At 44.5% G+C, this 22,387-nt stretch overlaps 1 protein-coding gene across 1 annotated transcript in view; it reads right to left on the bottom strand.

The window, feature by feature from the left end:
- ADAMTS17 (ADAM metallopeptidase with thrombospondin type 1 motif 17) overlaps positions 1-22,387 on the bottom strand; it is a 326,151-nt gene that overhangs the window by 188,615 nt on the left and 115,149 nt on the right. The window contains exon 8 of the mRNA XM_025436907.3: positions 3,095-3,200. Coding sequence (XP_025292692.1) covers positions 3,095-3,200 — 106 coding nt within the window. The remainder of the gene's footprint in view (positions 1-3,094; positions 3,201-22,387) is intronic.

Here is a 22,387-nt window from a genome sequence, read left to right as displayed (position 1 = left end):
TTTCATGTAATTCATAATTCAGAACCCATTTGATTGCAGATTGGATTGGAGCCAGTTTATAGTACCAAATAAATTACTTTTGAACTACAATATGTAAAATATGGTGAGACAAAGACAAAGAGACACAGAAAGAGAGAGAAAAACACAAGTCCAGGACAGGGTGAGTTAGTTGCTAAAAATGAGCCTGACATTTGCTTTGTATTTTCTGACAGCCACAGCAGGAACAAAATCAGGTTAACGTATAATGACTCTCATTGTCTGATAAATGCAATGTGTAGCTCACATGGATAGTGAATTTTTCTCCTAACATTCAGAGCTGGAGTAACTGCTTGCACTGATCCTTATATGACATATACTGGGTAAGCTACAGAGCAGCCATATTATGTGTGTCCATGTACAAAAGCACATACAGATCCTTCAGGAGACTGGTTTCTCTTTATCAGTATTAAATGGCTAGAGACCACTGGGTGAGTCCCCTGGGGACCTTCTAAGGGTAGTCTTTTTCATTCTCTAAAGTTTTCAGTGAGAAATTTTCTTGAAGAGCGTAGACCAGTGGCTCAGGTCCACTGAGAACATCATCCCATCCTCCTTAGTGCACATGTACTTAGGGAATAAGGAATTAAATGATTCCATTCTGTCCCCATATATGCAACAGCTTTCAGGCTTTGTATCTGTAAGCAGCCTGGCCAGTGTCTTCATCAAGAGTCCAGGCTGATCCCTCTTGCTAAGCCTCCACACAGCCTTGTCTGTGGCTTGAGCCTGGCTGACCAGAGGGTTGCAGATGGAGAGAATGTGGCTTCATCCCTGGGGGTCCTGCTTCCCACTGCTCGCAAATAATCAGAGACAACAGACTTCCCTGGGAAAACCATAATCACCCAACTAGGGGCAGGGCCAAATGGTCACAGAATTTATTGGCTTTGATTAACAATTAGGTGTTTGTTTTTGTAGGTAATTAGAGTGCAAGAGCAAGCTATAAAGAGCCCTTCAAGAAACTGAAGCAGACTATAGCTAAAGGCTACTGGCATTGGACTGAATCTCACCATTCATCTCTGCAGACCCCCTGCACTCAGACGCCAGTGGCTCTGCACAATTGCCTAGGTCATCAGGGAGAAAATGGCCCTCTGTGTTCTTCACATTCAAGGAGAAAAGCTTCTGCATAGCACGTGTGTGCTCACATGCGGGTGCAAAAAGCAGTCCAGCGTGGGTGCTGGCACTGGACGCTGCATGGAATCTTGCAGTTCATATAAATAGATGTATTCAAAAGTCCACGACAACCCACGTGTTGGAAAATGTTTTGACAACTGCATTCTCAAACCCATTAGGTGGTTAATTCTGAGGAACTAAGACAGACCGGCTGGGTCATTTTGCCAAAAGGCGAGAAGAGAGGATATTTGCCAAAGTCATACTGATTTACGCTTTTCTCTCAGCAACCATTCTTGGCTACAGGTTTGTACATGCTTTTTTTTTTTTAACAAATCAGAAATATGAATACATATTTGATTACAGTTTATCTTTAAAAATTATTTCCTAGTAGTATAGGCAAAAAAGTGTGGGCAAAGAGCTGTCACGAATATTTAAAAATACTGTCGAGATAAAAGAACTGTGTACTTAGTGACAAGTGCTCATTTTGCCTCTTTTAGCTGATAGCATGTTATTTCTGCCTTAATCCCAGGAAATACACATAGGATTATTCTCACTCACTGTACTCACATCACGATACTCAGTAGGCACAGAATAGCTAACTACCAAACCCATCTATAGGACTGAAAAAAATGAGAATGGGACCAGATAAAACAAGGCAAAAGCATATATATATATATATATATATATATATATATATATATATATACACACACACACACACACACACACACATATATACACATACACACACATATATAGAGCCACAGATATAGCTAATCCTAGAGGAAATTGCTTTTGTATTTCTCCTTACAGACTGACTTTACAGAAGTCAGAAGTTTGAGTTTACATTTAGGATCCCAGGCATCTTACTACATAGGTCATCAGGAAACCTTTATATTTTTTCACCAAAAACTAGGTTTCCATTTAACTTTGTTCCATCCAACGCAATACAAATTTTCCTATTGTTCTTCATGCTCTGACCTCCTTGATTTACGTATTTATTTTTTAAGTTCTCATGCAGTTGTACCACAATTTTCCCTTCAGAGAAATACAAAACAGACCCCTACTGCAGGAGAAATAGTAAGCCCTCAGGCCATAGTTTTAGAGTCGGCTGGCTCTCTGATGCCTAAGACTTCCTGCAGGTGATCTCAATTTTGGTCCAGCCACCCAACCCCTCTGACCTGCTGCTTCCTCCCCCTGTAAAACCAGGACGCTGCCTCAGATCCTTTCCATAATGTCTTTGGGCTCTGAGGGTCTATGGCTGTCCCCTCCTCAAAGGAAGAATTTCCATGTACAAAGGCAGTAACTGATAATTCTTTAAAACTAAGATATTGAAGGGCATCTGCCTTTGGCTCAGGTCATGATCCAGGGGTCCTGGGATCAAGTCCCGCATCGAGCTCCCCACAGGGAGCCCACTTCTCCCTCTGCCTATGTCTCTGCGTCTCTCCTGAATAAATAAAATCTTTAAAAAAAAAAACAAAACAACCCAAAACCCCAAAAAACTGAGACACGGACATTCTGCCTTTGGACAGTTGGACTTTGAAACCAGCTTTCAAGGAAATAGAAAGTCAACCGTCTGAAGATAAGTCCCATTAATTGACTGATAGAGTGAATCACAGATCATGCTGGTCCAGGAAAGAAATGCAACCAAAGAACACACTCTGAGAAAAACCCCTTCCCTCCGGAGTGTGTGCACTAAGAGCAGATTGCTCTTAGTGCACACATGAACATGAAATTAACATTTGACTCACAGAGACCATCTGTTCAGTAATCTCTCCCGTTCCCTGAAGGGCTGGGACCCAGGCGTGCTGGCCTAGGTCTGTGTTACAGAAGAAGCAAAAGTATGTGGCAGCACTGTTTCAAAACTTATGGAATTCAAGCAGAAAAAAATATATATATATATATTCAGCAAGGAACTGGAAGAGGCAGAACAATAGAGTCTGATACTTACTTGTGGCCCAGCTCGTGAGCGATGGTAAAGGCCAAATTGAGACCATTGTCTTCGGCAAGCACACATTTCCTCTTAGCACTGCACACACCTCCTAAGTAAGCAATCCCTGTAGCAGAGACACAAAACACATCCTCTTCAGAACGTGGGAGGCCCTGACCTCGCTGGGCAAGTCCATATGGTCAACAGCATGCATGATGGGAGAGAGGAGGGGCAGATGGGGACGAGGATGTGGCCACGGGGTTGGGGCCATCGTTCCAGAGCTCTTGTGTGGGACGGGCTGGCGTGTAATGCTTTGGGATTCACCAAAAAATAATTAATGGTAACAATCACCACACCACGGAGATCTCCCAAGCATTTAATGGATGTCGGGCAATGTGTTGTGTTTACAGACATTATCTAATTTAATCCTAATGACTTAGAGGGTTGGTAACAGGGAGAGACCAAGGCGCAGAGGGGAAACGTAAGGTGGATTGGCACGCAGTGCTGGGATGCTGTCCAACTTCACCATCTAGGGCTGGGGTGAGGCGAGGCTGGCAAGGCAAGGTGCCCAGTGTGAAAAGCTGAAGGAGGGTCCCCCACACATGCATGCCCAGAGAGGGAGGGGCCACCTTCCTTCCCTCACCCCACTCCAGCTCTGCTAGGGCCAATGCTCTCAGGGTGTGAGCAGGGAGTAGAGAAGCAGCGAAGCTCACAGAGAGCAAGCCCAGGAAGGCTGTGCAGGATATGCAGAAAAATGTTTCAGGAACCCTTGGCAGAGAATTCCTGAACCAGGACCTGGAGGGAGGGAGAGAACCCTGAAGAGTGAGGGCCTGGCAGAAGTCAAGAAGGATGAGCCTCATGGAGCGACTCGCTCATCTCCACACATACCTGTCTGGGGTCCTCTTGCCTCTGAGACGGGAGCTGAACCCAGGCACATAAGAGGAAGGCAGACGAAGGGGAATGGTGTGAGCAGGGGACAGGAGGCTGTCCCGGGAAGGCTGGAGGACAGATGGGTGTTTTCTAGGAGAGGAAGGTTATCCTGGCAGAAAGGTGTGTGAATGACAAGAGGGCCTTGGCCAGGCACATCTGAGGGATGCACAGGCCACCTGTCTGCAGGCTGCCACTCTCCACAGCAGCTCTCCACATGTCCTGTCAGTTCTTGCTATCTCTGCACCCTGGACAGGCATCCCTCACAACTCAAGTGTCCCCAGAGCTTATCTGAATGAAAGGGGAGTCCATGGACCCTCTCCCATCTCACCCCTCCCCCGGGCTTGGGACAGATGAGAGAGGACTAGAATCATCTGCACTCCCACTGCCTGGAGCATCTGACTCCTTAATACACCAAGAGATGGATGAATGGGTGGTGGCACAGGGTGGCTGGCGGCTTATACAACTGAGGTGACTCGGGGTTCCTCTTGCTGTGAGTTCACAAGGGATGTAGGGCGGGCAGGGGCTCCACTGGCCCCATGACCAGGCATGTGATGTCCAGTGACCAGATGGACGGAGGCTCTGCAGCCAGACTCCACCCACCAGCCCTTTGCCCTGGGACCGACTTGGCCACCGGCGCAAGAGGTGTCTCTTTTCTACCCACGACACCACCAACTGCTGCTGAGCTGCACGCCGCTCCATTCAGAGGGCCCCTTTCACTAATGTGCAGTAGGTGTCTTGGAAGTAGACACTGGCCTTACAGGCACAAGACTTGGGGAGGTAAGGAGTTGGCAAAAGCAGAGGGGAAATGCACAGGGGAGTTAGTTAAAAATAAACCTCTTTCCCTGCTACCCCAAAGGGACACCTATTCTCTTTGGTGACTTCAAAATCACCAAGGTGGACCTTGGCCTCCTGGAGTGCTCTCCCTCCTTCCTCTCGATGCCCCCTATGAGCCCCTAGACACACAGCTACCTCACCCCCGGCTCTGCTCTGCACGGAGATGCTGTTGCGGGTTCAGCTCACATTTAGCACCCCAAGCTGCCACCACAGCACGTCTAAAACATGCAACATGCTTGGGCAAGGTTGAAGAAAACATGCAACATGCTTGGGCAAGGTTAAGAAAAGAAAAGGAAAGAAAAGAAAAGGAAAGAAAAGAGAAGAGAAGAGAAGAGAAGAGAAGAGAAGAGAAGAGAAGAGAAGAGAAGAGAAGAGAAGAGAAAAGAAAGAAAAGAAAAGAAAAGAAAAGAAAAGAAAAGAAAAGAAAAGAAAAGAAAGAAAGAAAGAAGAAAGAGAAAAAAGGGGAAAAGAAACTTTGTTTTTTTTTTGTTTTGTTGTTTTTTGTATGTTTTTTTTTGCACGTGGACATCATAATCCAGCAATGCAGACTACTGGAAGGAGAAAGATGACAACCAGAAAGGACATGATTTGGCTTCTCAGTGCCTTCAAGGTCATTATTCTGGTTTTGTTTAAAAATGTTTTGTGGGTTGCTGCACTAAGTCCAGCAGTGAGTAGCTGGAATGCTTCTACATAGCTCCGATGGTATGTGCGTGTAACAACACACGCACACACTCGGATGCACACCCAGTAGTGCTCTCCCAGCCCAGGCTGCGGCCTCCTGGGTCAATGAATCAACTGGAACAATCAGATGTGCACGCCCCCAGGAGAAGTCATCTGGTGAGTGGGGAGAGGAGGCATCTAAAGACAGCTGTACTGAGCCTGCTGTCCCCAGAGCGGCTGCTGAACCAGCAGACGTTGATGCCACACAAAAACATCCCCTGGCCTCTGCTGCACTCAACTCCCCAAGCCGGCAGTCCTGAGTTTCCACTCTAATTAGGTAACACGCAACGTTAGGGAAACAGCTAAGCAACGAGCCTTCCAATAATTGCATTTTAATTTTTCCAAGGCACAGATGATCTTTTTTTTTTTTTTTAACGAGAAAACAAAGGATCAGTTTATTTATGAGAAATGTTCTCGCACGAAGGTGGATTATGGTCTAGTGCTTTTAATGATGCATTCTGATCACGAACAGCCTGGTCAGGAAAGTGAGCAAGGCAAAACGTGTAAAAGCAGATGGCCTCTGATACAGAGTGGAGGAACCCTGTGCATTCACGACCCATGGTGTGGAAATGCTTAGAGCTCATGAAACAAAGTCTGGAGAAAATCCCAGGTTGTTGTAAAAGAGCTGCAAGGAGTACATGGCAGTTAAGCCATGAGCTTCCATGAGAATCAAAGCCCGTCACTATTCCTTGTTCCCTGGAAAGAATGGAGAAGCAGGGAGCAGTGGAGGGTATGCTGAAGCTATGGCATCACTGGGACCTTCCTATGTTACTGGAATTCCCTACACAGACAGCAAGACTCCAGAGGGGTGTTTTCCATGTATTTAGCATTCTATGAATTAAAATTCTCCATCAAAAAAAAATCCTAGAACTTATTTTTGAAATTTTTAAAACATCAATTCCACATGTTTGCAGAGCTCCCTGGAATAGAAAAGGGAAGCAGAAAGGCAACCGAAATTTATTAGGGTCCTCTCTAGGGGCAAGCACTGCTCAGAATGGGTGACCATTCCTTATTCCATAGGTATGGTTACTGGCCCCATCTTATAGGGAAATGGAGGCCCAGTAACCAGTTATATGCCTGACAGAGCCGAGACTCAGATACTGTGCAGGACTCCTTTTTTTTTTTTTTTTTTCCAACACCAGTGCTCTTCCAGGCAAACCCAGGGCCTCTTTCATCAAAGCTTTGGTGACCAACAACAATGAATCATCTTTGGGGGTTTCAAGGATTTTCATAAATCTTAATGTGTTTATGCAGAGATGTGGGTGGGATAAAATAAAGGTTTCAGGTGTTTGAGTCCAAATGTTTTTTAAACTAAAGATAAAAAAGATTCAAGGGATATATGCAACAATATTAATGGTTACCTCCAGGGCGTGGTGAAGTCATTATAAATCTTTTCAATTTTCTTCCATTTGGCTTAAACCTAATACAATGAATATGCACTTGCCATGAAAATTAAAGTTACTGGTTATATTCCATTCACCCAAGGTGACTTATAGCAGAGGCAGAACTGAGAAAAGACCTCTACCACCTGCCCGCCCCCGCCCCCCCCCCAAAAACCTCCAAATTTTGATTCTGAATATATAGACTTTCAGGCAGCAGAGATGGAGTTCACAGTCAAGGCATCACTGAGTATGTGCTTATATCCTAAGGGCAGTTTGCTCCATCTCTACTATACACCTCTGGCACAGATTAGAGAAGCAAAACATGCTTTTAAAAATCTGAAATGCTGGGGTACCTGGATGGTGCAGTTAGCTGAGCAACTGACTCTTGGTTTTGGCTCAGGTTGTGATCTTGGGGTTGTGAGATGAAGCCCCACGTTGGACTCCATGCTCACCACAGAGCCCACGTGAGATTCTCTATCCTTCTCCCTCTGCCCCGCCCACTCATTTGCTCTCTCAAATAAATAAATCTTAAAAAAAAAAATCTGAAATGCTGATGGTAGAAATGAAGAAGGGCTATGAAGATTTTTTCTGATGCCTGGAGAAGTCTATAGGATCCATTCAGAAAAGCCAGAGTCTCTTAACCCAGCTTCCCAGCCGTGTCAACTCAGTGTAGACATTCTCCCTTTTCTTTTCCTTGGTAGGATTGTGATTTTGGAGAGGAAACTGGGTGAGGAGGTTTAATTATTTTCTTTTTCAGTAGAAAACTGCATGGTGTAAGCACATAATACTTAAACTCAGAGTTGACCATATCCTTTCTAGATTAAGGAGTAAACAACACACAACTGTATAAACTCTGATTTATCCAGCAAATTGTCACGTGTAAACAGTTTGCAGCTGTTGGCCTTGTTGGCCATTACTCATACCTTCTTGGACTCTGCCCCTGAGAGAAAAAGGCTGAGTTTCTTCTACCAACTGCTCGAAGTACTAACATCATCATGGTTATCACTGGGATGCCACGTTGCCAGTTATAAGAAAGCAATTTACATCTCTTCACTTGGCATTCACAGTGGTTGAGACAGAGTTGCTCACTCAGCCTCAGGGGCATGGCCTTGTGCTCTTGTAAACTTTACTACATGGTTGGAAGTATGATCTGAATTTCTGAACAGCATTTAAGAGCCCATGTCTTAGTGTCTAGGATGTGACAAATTATAAAGACCTACAGTTGATTCTCATTATCTGTGGGAGTTGGATTCTAAAAAGTCACTGGGAATGTGAAATTCTCAAATATAGAACCATTGCTCCTAGCAGACATACAGAGGTAGGTTCCTGTGAGCCTCTGGTCACAACATCTTTGTCAAATGACCAATACATAACCTTGTTTTATGTGTGTTCCTGTTCAAAGAAACCTTATTTAATATATACTGTTGGTCTATTAACATCGAATTCATGGCCAACAGTTCGGCAACTCATGCCGAAACAAAGCTTGTATTTTTCTCAACAAAAAACACAAAAATGTAAAAAATAAGGCACCTGTTGACCACAGAAAGGACTTTTTTTTTTTTTTTTTTTTTTTAACAGTATGAGAGCTGAAACAAGAAGGCAAAGGGTCACCTTGTTCAACCTTATTTGTGAGCATGCCTCTTCGGTGACTCAAATATTTTGCTTCTCTGCACATGTCTGTACATGACACATAAACACTATGAATACTGATTCTGGAATTACTAATAAATTTTGGCGAGTAGGCAAATTCACAAATGCAGAATCCTTGAATGCCAATGGTACACATTGTAAAAAAAAAAAAATCATGTCTTATTGTTGGACATGATGGAGTCCTTATCAGTTGCAAAAAGGAGATTTAGTCTACATTTAACTGTCACATAACTTCCTAATTCTGTATTATTTAAATTATTTGAGGGTGCCTGCCTGGTTCAGTCAGTTGAACATCCAGCTCGTGGTTCTGGTTTGGGTCATGATCTCAGGGTTGTAGGATTAAGCCCCAAGTAGGGCTCCATGTTCAGTGGGAAGTCTGCTGAGTTTCTCTCTCTTCCCCTCTTCCTCTGCACCCCATGCTGAGTTTCTCTCTCTTCCCCTCTTCCTCTGCACCCCATCCTGCTCTTTCTCTAAAATAATAAATAATCTTAAAAATAAATTATTCTATTAATTCAGGTCTATCCTCTTCTACAATTTCATGTCTGCATTCTCTCCAAGGTGAACAGTCCGCAGGGCCATCCTCTTCACTGTAAGTTACAGACCTCCTCATGGTCCCGCAAAGAGCAGACAGGACCTCACATATGCTAAAGGACAGACACAGCTCAAAAATTGGGATAGAACATTGATGATAAGGTTCTGGAAGGCTGGCAGAAGTGGTGGCCTGAGTCACATGGTCCCACTGCTTGGGATTAAGGAGCACTGCCTTCCAGATCTGGCCCTGTCTCTGGCTCTCTGCCCCTAATCCCAGGAGCACACATCTGGGTAAGCCCTCCAGACCTATTCTTGTCTTGGCAACTCCGCCCCCAGTGTCTCTGCTTCTTTTTTGGATCTCCTGGGGTCAGTTACCATGTAAGGAAGATGAGTTCGCCAAGGTCTTTATTCCGGCACCATGAACAGAAGGTGGGGGGATCCCTGGGTGGCTCAGCGGTTTAGCGCCTGCCTTCAACCCAGGGCATGATCCTGGAGTCCTGGGATCGAGTCCCGCATCGAGCTCCCTGCAGGGAGCCTGCTTCTCCCTCTGCCTGTGTCTCTGCCTGTCTCTTTGTGTCTCTCATGAATAAATAAATAAATTAAAAAAAAAAACAGAGGGTGGGGGCCATGGCTCAAAGAGGGACATTGGCTCTCTCCTTAAACATGAGTACTGTAGAAGCTGCCACAGCAATTCAAAACTGCCAGTACCTAACACCTACTTATGGAGCAGAACACTGATGACCTGAAAAATTCAGCAACTTACTCAAGGCAAAAGAAGTAGTAAATGGGCAAAGTAAAGGTAAGAGCTTCCAAGTCTGATCACTGAACGGTTCAACATTCCCTATTTTGCAACTTAATACAAAGTTAGAGTAGCCAAAACAATGTAGTACTTGCAGAAAGAGACATTTAGACAGACCTGGGAGCCCAGAAAGTAAACCTGCAGATTTACAGTCAATTCATTTTCAGCGAGGGTGCCAAGACCATCCAGTGTGGGGAAAGAAGAGTCTTGTCAACAAATGGTGAGGGAATAACTGGACAGCCACATGCCAAAGATTGATGTCAGACCCATCTTTATGTGGTATGCAAAAATTAACTCCAAATGGATCATAGAGCTAGATGAAAGATCTAAAACTATAAAATGCTTAGGAAAAAAACAGAGAAGTCTTTCTGACTTTGGGGTTGACAAAGCCTTCTTAGGTATTACATCAAAGGCACAAGGGGGCAGGTAAAAATGCCCATGTCAGTGTGTTCATCAACAAAGACACCTTCCCTGGAACAAGAGAATAGCTGTGTGAGAGTTGGGAGTGAGGTGTGTGTGGGGGTAGGGAGTCACCAAGGCAGGCAATGAGTGTGCTGATACATCCCAAGGAAGCTTCTCAGTCTTCCCCCTGCATTAAAACTTCCTGCTAATTTGCCCAGCAGCCTTTGTGTCACAGGCAAACTTGCTAGCCAGTCCAAGTGTTGCATGAACTGCTACTTTGAGACACACAGTTCTTGATTATGTGCAGAGTCAAGGAAAACCACACATGCTGACAAACCAACTGCCCTCACTCTAGGTTTCCCCAATGCCTCCAGGATCCAGAGTTTGGGGAAGAGATGTCACCACCCCTGGTGAGGTTATCACACAGCCAAGTCCCCAGAAAGGGACTGGAGGCTTCTAGGTTTGGAGCCATGGCTCCTACAACAGTTTGATACATTAAGTAAGTATAAAATGTAGGAATTTACAAGTTCAAAGCAAAAACATTCATCCCAACACTTTACTGCATTCTTTGAAAACCCAAACATGCTGGGGCAGGGGAAGGAAGAGAAATAATTTGATCTTCAAAAGATCGCAACCAACATGAGCCAAGTGCACAGAGATGTCCTGCAGATTCCCCACCCTCCAGGCAAGATGGCACTTGTGTCTGGGGGGTTGCGTGGGGGGGCCCATCATGTGGGAGGGAATCTCCAGAGAGTAGACTTAACGTTCCTCAAATAAGCATGATGCCTCTTGGAAGACGAGCCCAGAGAGGCTCAGGGGCTTCTGGAACAGGCCTGGACACCCACCAGAAAGGGCCCCCAGCAGGCTCATCTCAGGACACTGTAGGGGAGAGGGAGTCTATCCAGACATCTTTGAAGATCTCTTACGTTGACAAATACTTCATTAAGGGTTTCCTGGCTGCCTATCCTTGATGGCATCATGCCAGGTATGAAATCCTAGGTTGAGCAAAAGCCACACAGACCTAGAGGGGAAAAGAGCCTTGAGAACAACATCCCAGGAAAAAGCCAGGGAGGCAGGTGGAACAGTGAGCAAGCTCAGAGCCTACAGAGAGGGCCACGGTCTCTACAACACAACTGTCCCAGTGACCTGAGTCCACCTCTAGCTCCTCAGCAGAGCAGACAACGGAGAATGAAACTGGAACTTGCCTGGAGTCCCCTGCTGTCTCCTGCTGTGGGTTATCTGTCAGAGCAGAACACCTTCTCACACAGCCATGCCCTCATTCTCACTTCTATTCACTCAGCAAACTTTTCTGGGGACCTGGGAAGGCAGTTAGCTCCTTGTATGGGAGCCTTTGCTGGCAGCATCTATGAGGGCAGCATGCAATAGAAGCCGTTTGCATTTTCCTTTAAAAGACCTCTGAACCCTTGAGTGTGCTTCCTGAACATGAGAGGGGCACAGACCTATCTTCTAGCATTTGCCACTCCAGAAGGATGACCACCTAATAAGCCTGTTGGACATCTGCACCTCCAAAGCACTGCAACCCCTCCTGTGTGTGTGCGCGTGTGTGTGTTTCTGTGTGTGCACATACTGAGGGTGTGTGTGGCGTGGTACTGGGCACATAACACAGGACAGTCTTCTGACAGCTGGTGCTATGAGACTGACACCCACACTCCCACAGCGATGGACCCAAACAAGTTTTGAAAGCTTTAACACGTTCACATTTTCTCATCATGTGCGTTGCACGGTACTTGTTTTTGTTGATCATTTAAAATGGAACTTTGACAGTCCTTCATCAACAGCCTTAAGACTCTTCTGTCTTCTTCTGTCACCAATTAATATTGTCCCTTCACTGGCAGGTTAGAATGCTCTCCCTTGCCCTCTGAAAAATTGGGGTTTTAGGTGGTGATGAGGCTGAGAGGGCAGGTGAGGTGTTGTGTCTAAAAATATCTCCTCCATGTAGGGAAGAGACAGCTAAGGCTTCCTCAGGGCCACATGTCTCTAAAGGGGTCTGAGAATGAATTCGAGTCCTCTCTGTGGGAACCAAGGTCTCCCTGGAAAGAAGAACACATTCCTGACCTAGCCTTCTTGTGACCAAAGGATGTGCCTTGGGTCACAGTCTCTCTCAACCATTCTGTGTGAACTTGTTCGAGAGCCCACAGGCAGGGCCATGTGGGAAGACTGCTTAATCCCTCCAGCAGCCACTGCCAGGAAGACGGTAAAGTGATTGGTGGCTGGTAAGAAGGACCACATGCATTTTCATCATGTCCAGGGTGAAGGACCATGTTGTGTCCCCCCAAATTCACATGCTAAAGCCATACCACCTGGTGTGACTATTTTCAGAGATGGGTCCCTTAAAGATGTAATTTAGTTTAAGTGAGGCCATAAGAACAGGGTGGAATCTGATATGACTAGTGTTCTTAGAAAAAGAGGAAGAGACACCAGAGACCTCTCTACCCACGTACACACAGAGAGCACATGTGAGAACCCAGTGAGAAGATGGCTGTGTACGTGGCAAGAAGTGTGGCTTCCCCAGAAATCCACCCCAATAGGATCTAGATCTTAGACTTCCAGCTTGAAAAGCTGAGAAAATAAATGTCTGCTGTGTAAGCCACTCAGGAGGGGGTATTTTGTTACAGCAGCCTGAACTACTACACCCAGAGCATAACCTAGTTATAGACGAAGTACCCTGTGTCCTCTTCACTCACATGACAAAGACAGTGGCCATGGTAGTTCACCATCTTCATGTGCTAGATGACACCATAGCTGCCCAACACGCTGTGGGACCAGAGTCATTGTTAAGAACGTAGTTTAGTAAGAGGCGACTGATCTGGAAAGTTATACGGGCTATCTGGTTGAAATAGCAAAAACGCTTGGTAGAGAAGTGGAATGCTGGGAGTCAAAGAAGTGTTGGTGGCTCTTTATTTCAAATCAAGAAACACATCAACCAGTGGCACTTGGAGACACAGAGGGGACAGCTCAGTCATTTGGCAGTGCGGTGCCCACATGAGTCAGAGCTAGGATCCCCATTTGGGGAAACTAGGATGCCTTGGAGAGAAATAGGAAGATGGTGTCATGCCACAAGCAGACCCACATCATCCATGGCATCAGCATCTCAAAATTCCCCATCCCTAGGAAATACTCAAAAGCAGCTCACAAGCACAGTATTTGAGGGAAGAGCCAATTTCTGATGATGCTTGTCAAAGTCACACAGTGCTAGGTCTGAAGAATGGGAAGCTGAACATTTCTCTTCAAATCCCCAGGGAATTGCAAAGAACACCAGGGAAAGGGGACAGGGCGATAATTCATGGGGCAGGGAGCTAGGGAACCGACCTTCTGGGTCTGTGTGGGAACCTGCAAGCTTCACCAGGCACACAGCAGGCTCCAAATTTCTGCCAAGCAAAGGAAAGGGAGCCTTGCTGCCTTTTCTGCTTAGTGAATCTCAATAAAAGAGGAACCAACGGCAACAAGCATTCCATGCGCACAGGGCCAAGTTCAGCAAGCCGGGAAACAAACACTGCTGTTCTTTCACCTTGACTCATTCAAAAATTATAAGCACACAAGCCAGGAGACACATGGGAGACGTCCAGACAGTGGTTCCGTGTGGGAGGAGAGAGGCCAGGACTGAGATGGGGCCCAGGGAGGGGCATCGGCTTGGCTGACAGGCTCTGGTGCCAGACTTGGTGGGGGCGGTGGCAAAGATGTTCCTGTTATAATAATTCACCAAGTAAGTTAAAAAGTCAGGTCTGGGGATCCTCGAGGGAACAGACACTGATGGGGCATGAGTGAGTCTTCCCAGAGGCTGGTACTATCTCTTTTCCAGATCTGGGTTCTGCTCATGCAGGGTGCTGAGCATGTAAAGATTTGCTGAGCAGTGCACTTAGATATACTTGTCTACGTGTAAGTTAGGCTCCAATTAAATTTTTAAAAATATAGAGAGATATGAAATAGGAAGGTATGGGCCTGATTTAACAATGTGGGAGTGACCAAGATTACAGGCCAATTTAGATAATAGGAGTCTGTCTTATTTCAGGATCTGATGTATAACACAGTGACTAGCATCGATTAATTGAAATTTACTGACAGAGTGGCACTTCAATGTTCTCACCAAGGAAAGAAAGAAAGGAAAGAAAGGAAAGAAAAAAGGAAAGGAAAGGAAAGGAAAGGAAAGGAAAGGAAAGGAAAGGAAAGGAAAGGAAAGGAAAGGAAAGGAAAGGAAAGAAAAGAAAAGAAAAGAAAAGAAAAGAAAAGAAAAGAAAAGAAAGATTGATTTGTGTTTATTAACTTGAGGGGAATTCCTTTATAATGTATATTAAATTTCAATATATTACATTTTTATCAATAATACCATAAGGCCAAGGGGAAAAAAGGAGTTAGCATTAAGAACATTCAAGGGTCATAGGTTGATAAAGTCATAGTACTAATAATAATCAGTTAATTAGTCACAGTGACATTAACTAGTCAAGGTCTGTTTTCATCTGTGTTACCAGATCTCACCTGGATTACCTGCATTTCTCAGACCATACGAGCTTGCTTCATTCATTCATTCATATGAGCTTCTTCTATAATTTACCTTCACTATCTTGCAAGGACTCTTGCAATGGTATATTCTTGAAACTTGCCTGAGATAGCCTTGATAAGTAGCTTCACACTAATAGCTGTATTTCCACAGGAAAAATAAAATACGAGGTCATGCATAGAAATACTTGCCAAGTTAGTAAAAAAAAAAAAAAAAAAAATGGAAGAAGAAGAGAAGAAAAGAAAGGACAAGCTTTCTCAGAATAATTAAGAAACCACATTTCTTGCTAAATGCTTAGCGCAGCAAAGTCACCCTCTTGGGGATGCAACGTAAATCTAAGTGAGATCCCAGGAGAGGGTCAATAGCAGTACCAGGGGCATTTGGAACCCATGCTTTGTTCTAGGATTCTCTAGGATGAGCCTGATTCTGCATGGGGTGGGGAAGACATCAGGCCAAGCCACGGGGCAGCTCTGCACACCAGCTTGTGAGCACAGGTCTGTAAATCCCTCTGCTGGCAGGACACTAAAGCCCCTCAACTAAAGACGTAACCTAATGTGGCAGCTGGCTGTCATCTGGATGTTGACTCGATGTTCACAAGAGAGTCAACCTACCATTACAAGTCCTCCCATCTGAGGGCTTCTGGGAGGCTTGGGTGGGGTTCGGCCTCTGATGACTGGAGGCAAAACATGACGTCATTCCATTTGATTTAAAAACAAAGCAAGAGCCAGTCTCTTAAGGAACGTTGACCAGAGCTGCAGAGCCATGAAGTCAGGAGGGCACCAAGCACAGGGAGAGGAAACAAGCAGATGTACAGCAGAGGTGGCTGACGAGGAAGATGGCCAGCCTCTGGCACAAAGTGGATGGTATTAATTCCCAGGCTCTGCCTTTGAGTTGAAGTCATTCTGCTACTTTACGCTTACAGATACAACTCATAGGCAATGGGCTACTGTCTTAGTCTGTTTGGGTGGCTTATCCACAAACAGACATTTACTTCTCACAGCTCTGGAGGCTGGAAGTTGGTGCAGAGGATGCCAGAGTGGGCAGGTGAGGGTCTCTTCCAGGTCCACGGAGGCAATCTTCCTGTCTTAGCTGCACAAGGCAGAAGGGGTGACGGAGCTCTGTGGGGCTTGGTATAAAGGCACTTATCTCAACCATGGGGGCATCACCCTCATGACCTTATCACCTCGAAGATGAGGATTCTGACATATGAATTTGGGTGGGGAGGGGTGGGACAAACATTCAAACAGCAGGCACTCTGAGCTTCAGGAGTACTAAAAAAATAATGTGAACGTTAATGCCGGTGTCCAAAATGTCAAAGGCAGAGAATAAGCATGTGCTTCACATCTTTTAAGCAATTCCACTCACTTCCATGTCACTTCTGTGCTGATGAAGGTCCCCACACTTCATCCCCAGAACCAGGCTCTCATTTGAGCTCTGCTGGCCAGCCTGGCTGTTCCGCTGTCCCACATTTACCCCAGACTCAGTCCACACCAAACAGGACTTGCTACTCCAAACTGAACCTTTTCAAGCCACTCCCCGCCCCCCACTGCCAACCCTCCATTTCCAAATTCAAAAGCTGGCAGACCCTGTGACTATTTCTCTCTGTCCTCCCGACCCTATCTCAGAAATCACCAAGTATTGTCATTTCCTGTTGCTCACAGACTCAGAGTCTTATTCCCTTCCCTCTGGGCCCAAGCCCAGGCCTTAGCCATCACTTTAAAGCGTGGTACTTTCCTCAGGGGTCACCTTCTCTGTCAATGCCCACTCTAGGGCACTGACTGGAGGCTACCCTCCTCTGCTGATTCTTCCCCTATCCTGCCAGGACACACTCCTCACCTCCTCTTGATGCCCAGAGCCCATCATGGTTCCCTTCCTGAGGCAGGAGCCCCAGGCATCTGAACAAAACTTACATCTGTAAAGAACTAAGCAGACTCTTGCACAGGAAACCCATGAGGCATGGTGTAGGTTAACGGGTCCTCAAAAAGTTTCAGGGATGAATGAACACGTATCAGCCCTGCCAGCTTCAACTTCATATAATGTCACCCTCTGCTGCTTACAAGAGGTCAACTAGAACAGGACAGAATGAACAAGGAGGGGAAGGAGGGTGATGATTGCTAACATTTCTTGAAACCCTTACCATGTGTGCACCAGGCCCTGAGCTGAAGGTTTCTGTGCATTATCTCACTTTATACTTATGATCATGTGGGAAACTACATACCATTATTACCCCCAAGGTACTAATTATGAAAGTAAGACCCTCAAAAGTCAACAACTTTCCCAAATTCAAGCATCAAGCGAAGGTGCTGAGATTTGATCTCTGGTCTTTCATACTGTAGGCCTTAGCCTGAAATTTGCATCAGAGGCTGCCAACTGGTTGCCTACAAGCAGGATCTGGACCACAGAAACAACAGACCATTTCATAAACAGCGCCAAGACAAGTGATCCACAGGGGAACAAAGCCCTTCATCATGTCGTACCAAATACACAAAACCAAACTCTAAATAGATTAAATATATAAGCATGAAAACAAAATGTTGATTCTGCCAGAAGGAAATGATGGGGGATGTCATTATGACCTTAAAGTAGTAAAAAAAAATTTAAAGCAAGACCTAAAAAGCAGAAATCATAAAGGAAAAGACCGAGAAATCTAGCTCAATCTACACTGAAAATGTCGACGTGACAAAAGGCATCACCAGGTTCAAGCCAGAGGACAAAGTGATTTTCAGCTCCCGTGGCCAAGTGAAAATTTAAAAGATGTTCCACCTAGCTGGCAGAAGTGCAAATTGGCCATTCACCCCCAGAATAAAACCCAGCAAGGTCATCAGGATTAAAGACTCTCAGATGCTGTTAATAAGAGAATAAATTGGTAGAAAGGCCATTTTGGAGAGCAATCTGGCCCTGTCCAGAAAAGCTGGAAGATGCGCAGGTGTTGAAAAGTGGCTGAACCCCAAGAAGCGCCAGGCTGCATTTCTGCATGGACGTGTCCCACCCGACTGGCCCTGGTGGTAGGAATCTCCAAAACCCGATACACGTACACACATGCACACACACCTGTGAGTGTCCACACATGTCCAAGGCATGTCCACATATGCACACATGCATATGTGCGCACACATAACTACTATTACCGTCCTCGTTGACACGGGAGAAAATTCAGGCACCTACAGGGTGAGCCATTTTCCCAGGCTTGTGCTGTAACCAAGAACTCATGGAACCAGGCAGTCTGGCTGTGGGTCACCCATCTACCGGCACCAGGGTAAGGACGCCTCTGCTTCAAGGGATGGAAGGCAGGCAAGGGAGACAGACACACAGCCAGGTCTATGCATAATGCATTCCAGGGGCTACAGGCGAAGTCTGCCAAATACTGTTCAAAGTCCAGGGACTTTTCTATTAAAACATAAACTAAAAAGACTCTAACACAGATGTCTTTAACCCTTAAAACTGTGCAAAATTTGGTGTGTATTTCTTGCAGGAAGGTTTATAGCCTTCCTCAAATTTCCAAAGGGATCCATAACCTCAAAAAAAAAAAAAAAGTTAAAAACATTAAACACAGAAATCCCAGGATATAATCAAGGACATTCCCTACGAAAAAATCCTCTCTGGACAGCCAAGTCAGACCAAAAGATCCTGAGAAAATTATCCTTCAGCCTTCAGGGACTACCCAGGCATTCCTCAGAAGGTGATAACCACCAACATTTCATAGAATGTGCTTTTCTATGCAGATCTCAACTGACTGACCCACAGAGTGAAAGAGTAAGGGTCTAACTGCCATTATTCACCAACAACGTTACTTTTCAAAGAGCTGCCAAAGCAATGCAAACAGTGTGTGCGGGGGTAGGTTCCTGTCAGTTAGGCGCATGTGCTTTATTGAGGAAACACTTTCAATTAAGCATTCAAGTTATACTGGACAGTTGTTATAAAGAATGTGACAATGATGAAAAAACAGCTGGGGGATATACATACACATCACACACAGATGATTTACAAATACATAACCCAGAGTGTTGAAATATACATACGACCTTTCAAAGAAACCACTGTTCTGTTTTGACAAAGCCCCTATCTGTCCCTGGGGGCTGCATTTAACTGTAGGACCTTTACCATATCTTTACAGTTAGTTTTTTTATTGGATCAGGAAATTGTATGTATGTGGAAGTGCACTTCACACAGCAGAGGACACGTGACATTTGTTACAAACTGCCTTTGTTTCCTGCAAATGAGTATTTCTAAGAAATGAATGTGTTTGGGGTTCATAAGAGTGGAAACACAACATAAAAGCCATCTGTTGATTTTGTACTCCACTTGACGGATACTGATAAATGACTATTTTCATTCAGAAAATTCAGGTCACTGTCCGTTGTATCGGCTTCAAAGCTAAGGTCGAAGGAGCATTTTTCCAGCTCCATCCTGTTCACTGCACACATACCCTGAGGACACTGCACACCAATGCCCACCAGTACAGGCACAGAATAGAGCTTTGGTTTTCCATAAGTCATCCTCAATCTTGGTCTAACATAACCAACCAACCAAAACTTGGAAACAAGGCAGGGAGAATCCATCCTATAAAACGAGAAGCCCTTCAAGACCATCTTCTGAGAAAGTATGAAATTACACACAAATTTTTAAGGCATTTCTTTACCACACTGCTGGTCTGGACACCGTCCATTCTTCCTGGTACTGGAAACCACAGAATGTTCTGGGTTCATCTGCCCAGCCGCCACCCACATAGGACGCTGAAATAATTTCTTCGTGCCTCCTGTATTAGCTCCCTTAACTGGTCATCCCAATCCCAAATATGCCACAGACTTCCTCTGAGATGGGCTTAGATTATCATTATGGGAATAATGACATCATGGAGAAGTACAAGTCTGCTGTGAAACTGTCCCAATCCAAGTTCATTATTCGCCTACAAAGATGACTGTTTCTTAGAGGGAAAGAACTGCCCCATTCTATTCAATTGTCCCACTGATCTTTTGAACCTCAGTTTGGTATCATAAAATAAATATTAATCTCAATCTTCTCAAGAGAAGATCTTCCATACAGAAACATAATAATCCAAGAATGCAAACTGAAGATTTCTGACCCTGTACTGTGCTGGGCAGGTTCTGGCTATAGCCAAACACAGCCTCCATGACTGGTCTTGAATACAGAAGCAATAATAAATCAGTTGGGACTGGTGAACCCAGGAATCAAATCAGAAGATCTCAGGGCAAATTTCCCAAAGTGAAGAAAGATGCTAATGGAAGATCAACTGTTCATGGGATGAGGTGACAATCTTTCTGGGCTCCTTTTTCTAGATTTCTTTTCTGGAACACCTACCAAATTGATTCAGGCCCAAATATCTGGTGTTTCTTTTATAACTCCAGCCCTGTGACTGTCCTTAGCCATGGCAATGGGAATCTCACTTCCAGCCTTGATTTCAGGTTATGACTGACTCTCCCCCTTTATCACCTGAGTTTATCCAACACAGGTAACTCTACAGATAACTCTGGAGTCTTTACACAGCCATTAGAGACTCTGAAAGCATCTATTTGTCCTTAGCTATGCCCAGGGGCCTTGTGGATCATCCCCGAGACACCTCTGCTACCTTGGTCACTCACATCAGGTTAGTCAAAGACTTTGCTGGCTATCCACTGGGAGGACAGTTGGTCCCCCAAGGACAGTGACAGCAAGTGTGGGTGTCCCAGGTGCTTTCAAAGTCTTCAAAGCTGGCTGATTCTGAAGGGCTGGAGCAGGCAGCTCTGGACTTGGGTCTGTGTCTGAATCCTACTCTGTGACTTACCACCTGAGTGATTACAGCAATTACTTAATCTCTCCAAGCATTTTTCCCTGTTTGTAAGATAAGTCTAATACCCACCTAATGGTCTGAGGATTAAGTGGATAATGAAAGTAAAGCACTTTTCGCATAAACACTGAAATGTATTATCTATTACTGTAATTATTTTTGACCAAGTCAAAAAAAAAGTTTAATGAAAAGTATTTATCTAGCAAAACTTCTGTGCCAAGAAGCATATAACAATCTCTCAATTATAAGCTTTAGTTGCCAGTGTAAAGATGTACCAAGCTTCTAAATGCTTTTGTCAGCATGATATTTGGAAACTGAAGACAGAAAAGTAACCAGCTGGGGGCTTGGAAAGCACCATCTTCAGTGGTCTTGAGGGGCAAGGATGCAGCCTACTAGCAAAAGCTATCACATGTCTATCAATTGTTTGGAACCATGCTGTATTTCCTCTTGCTCTGGGCTCCCCAGCTGACCCAACTTCAACTTGGATTTTGGACTGACCCTTTACAAGAATGAGGCTCAAAGAATTCCCTTTGAGGATGCTTCTACCTGTCTGGACACTGCCTGGATGCTTCATTCAGATGTCTTTCCAAACCCATTGTCTATGTCCTGATGCACCAAGCATGCTGGATAACTTTCTCCCTTGTGCTTCAAAGGTAAAGAGAATGCTTTACAAAACTTTCTCAGGTTTGGAAATAGGTGAATTCCTAAAACTTAAATAAAGAGATTTACAAAGATTAAATTTACAATGCGTACTAAATGTACTCCTTGCAAACATTGTGTTCTGTTCTCTCTTTGAGGTCACCTTACCACCTTGCCATAGGTCTCCGAGGTATTTGATCAAGCACAAAAAATTAATGAAAATTAAAATTAATAAAATTAGTTTCCTGGGGCTGGAAATGCTATTTTCAAGAGAAAGAGTTGATGTTAAATTTATAACTGGATAATAGTGACTTATCCTAGGGGTGTGTGTTATAATTCAGAAACATGTTTCTGAAGGGACAGAAGAAGTAGGATGTCTTGTATTCCACTGGAGAAAAGATCTGTCTGTCATCCAGGCCAAGTCAATTCAGGAGAGACAAGAACAGTCTTTTCAATGAATGGTAGTATGCCAAGTGGAGATCCATAGGCAAGAAAATGAATTTAGACCCCACCTTGTATCATACACAAAAATTAACTCCAAGTGGACCATAGACCTAAATATCAGAGCAAAATTATACAACTTGTAGAAGAAAACTTAGAAGTAAATCTTGGTGACAAAAGGTTAGGTAATGATTTATTAAGTATGACACCAGAAAGTACAAGTGATGAGAGAAGACTGATAAGCTGGCTTTCATCTAAGTTGAAAAGCTTCCATAAGTCAATATATACAATTACTAATGTGAAAAGGGCAACAGAAAATATTTGTAAATTACCCACCTGATAAGGGAGTTACCTAGAATATATAAACAATTCCTATAACTCAGTAATAAAGAGGAGGAAACAATTTAAAAAGGTGCTGAACAGACATTTTTTCAAAGAAGAACTACACATGGACAATGAGTGTGTGAAGAGTTGCTCACCATTAACAATTGGGAAATTGTGATTCAAAACCACAAGAAAATGCTACCTCACCTCCACTGGAATGACTGTCATCCAAGAGACAGGTGCTGACAAAGAGGCAGAGAAATTTGAACCTTTGGATGTTGCTGGTAGCAATGTAAAATGGGTAGACACTTGGGGAAACAATTTGACATCAATTTGTCTCATGACTTACTAATGCCACTCT

The sequence above is a fragment of the Canis lupus genome, chromosome 3, assembly GCF_003254725.2.
Source record: "Canis lupus dingo isolate Sandy chromosome 3, ASM325472v2, whole genome shotgun sequence".
NCBI classification, from domain to species: Eukaryota; Metazoa; Chordata; class Mammalia; order Carnivora; family Canidae; genus Canis; species Canis lupus.
Note: the sequence above shows the minus strand (reverse complement) of the source record. Positions and strands in the feature narration are given on the sequence as shown.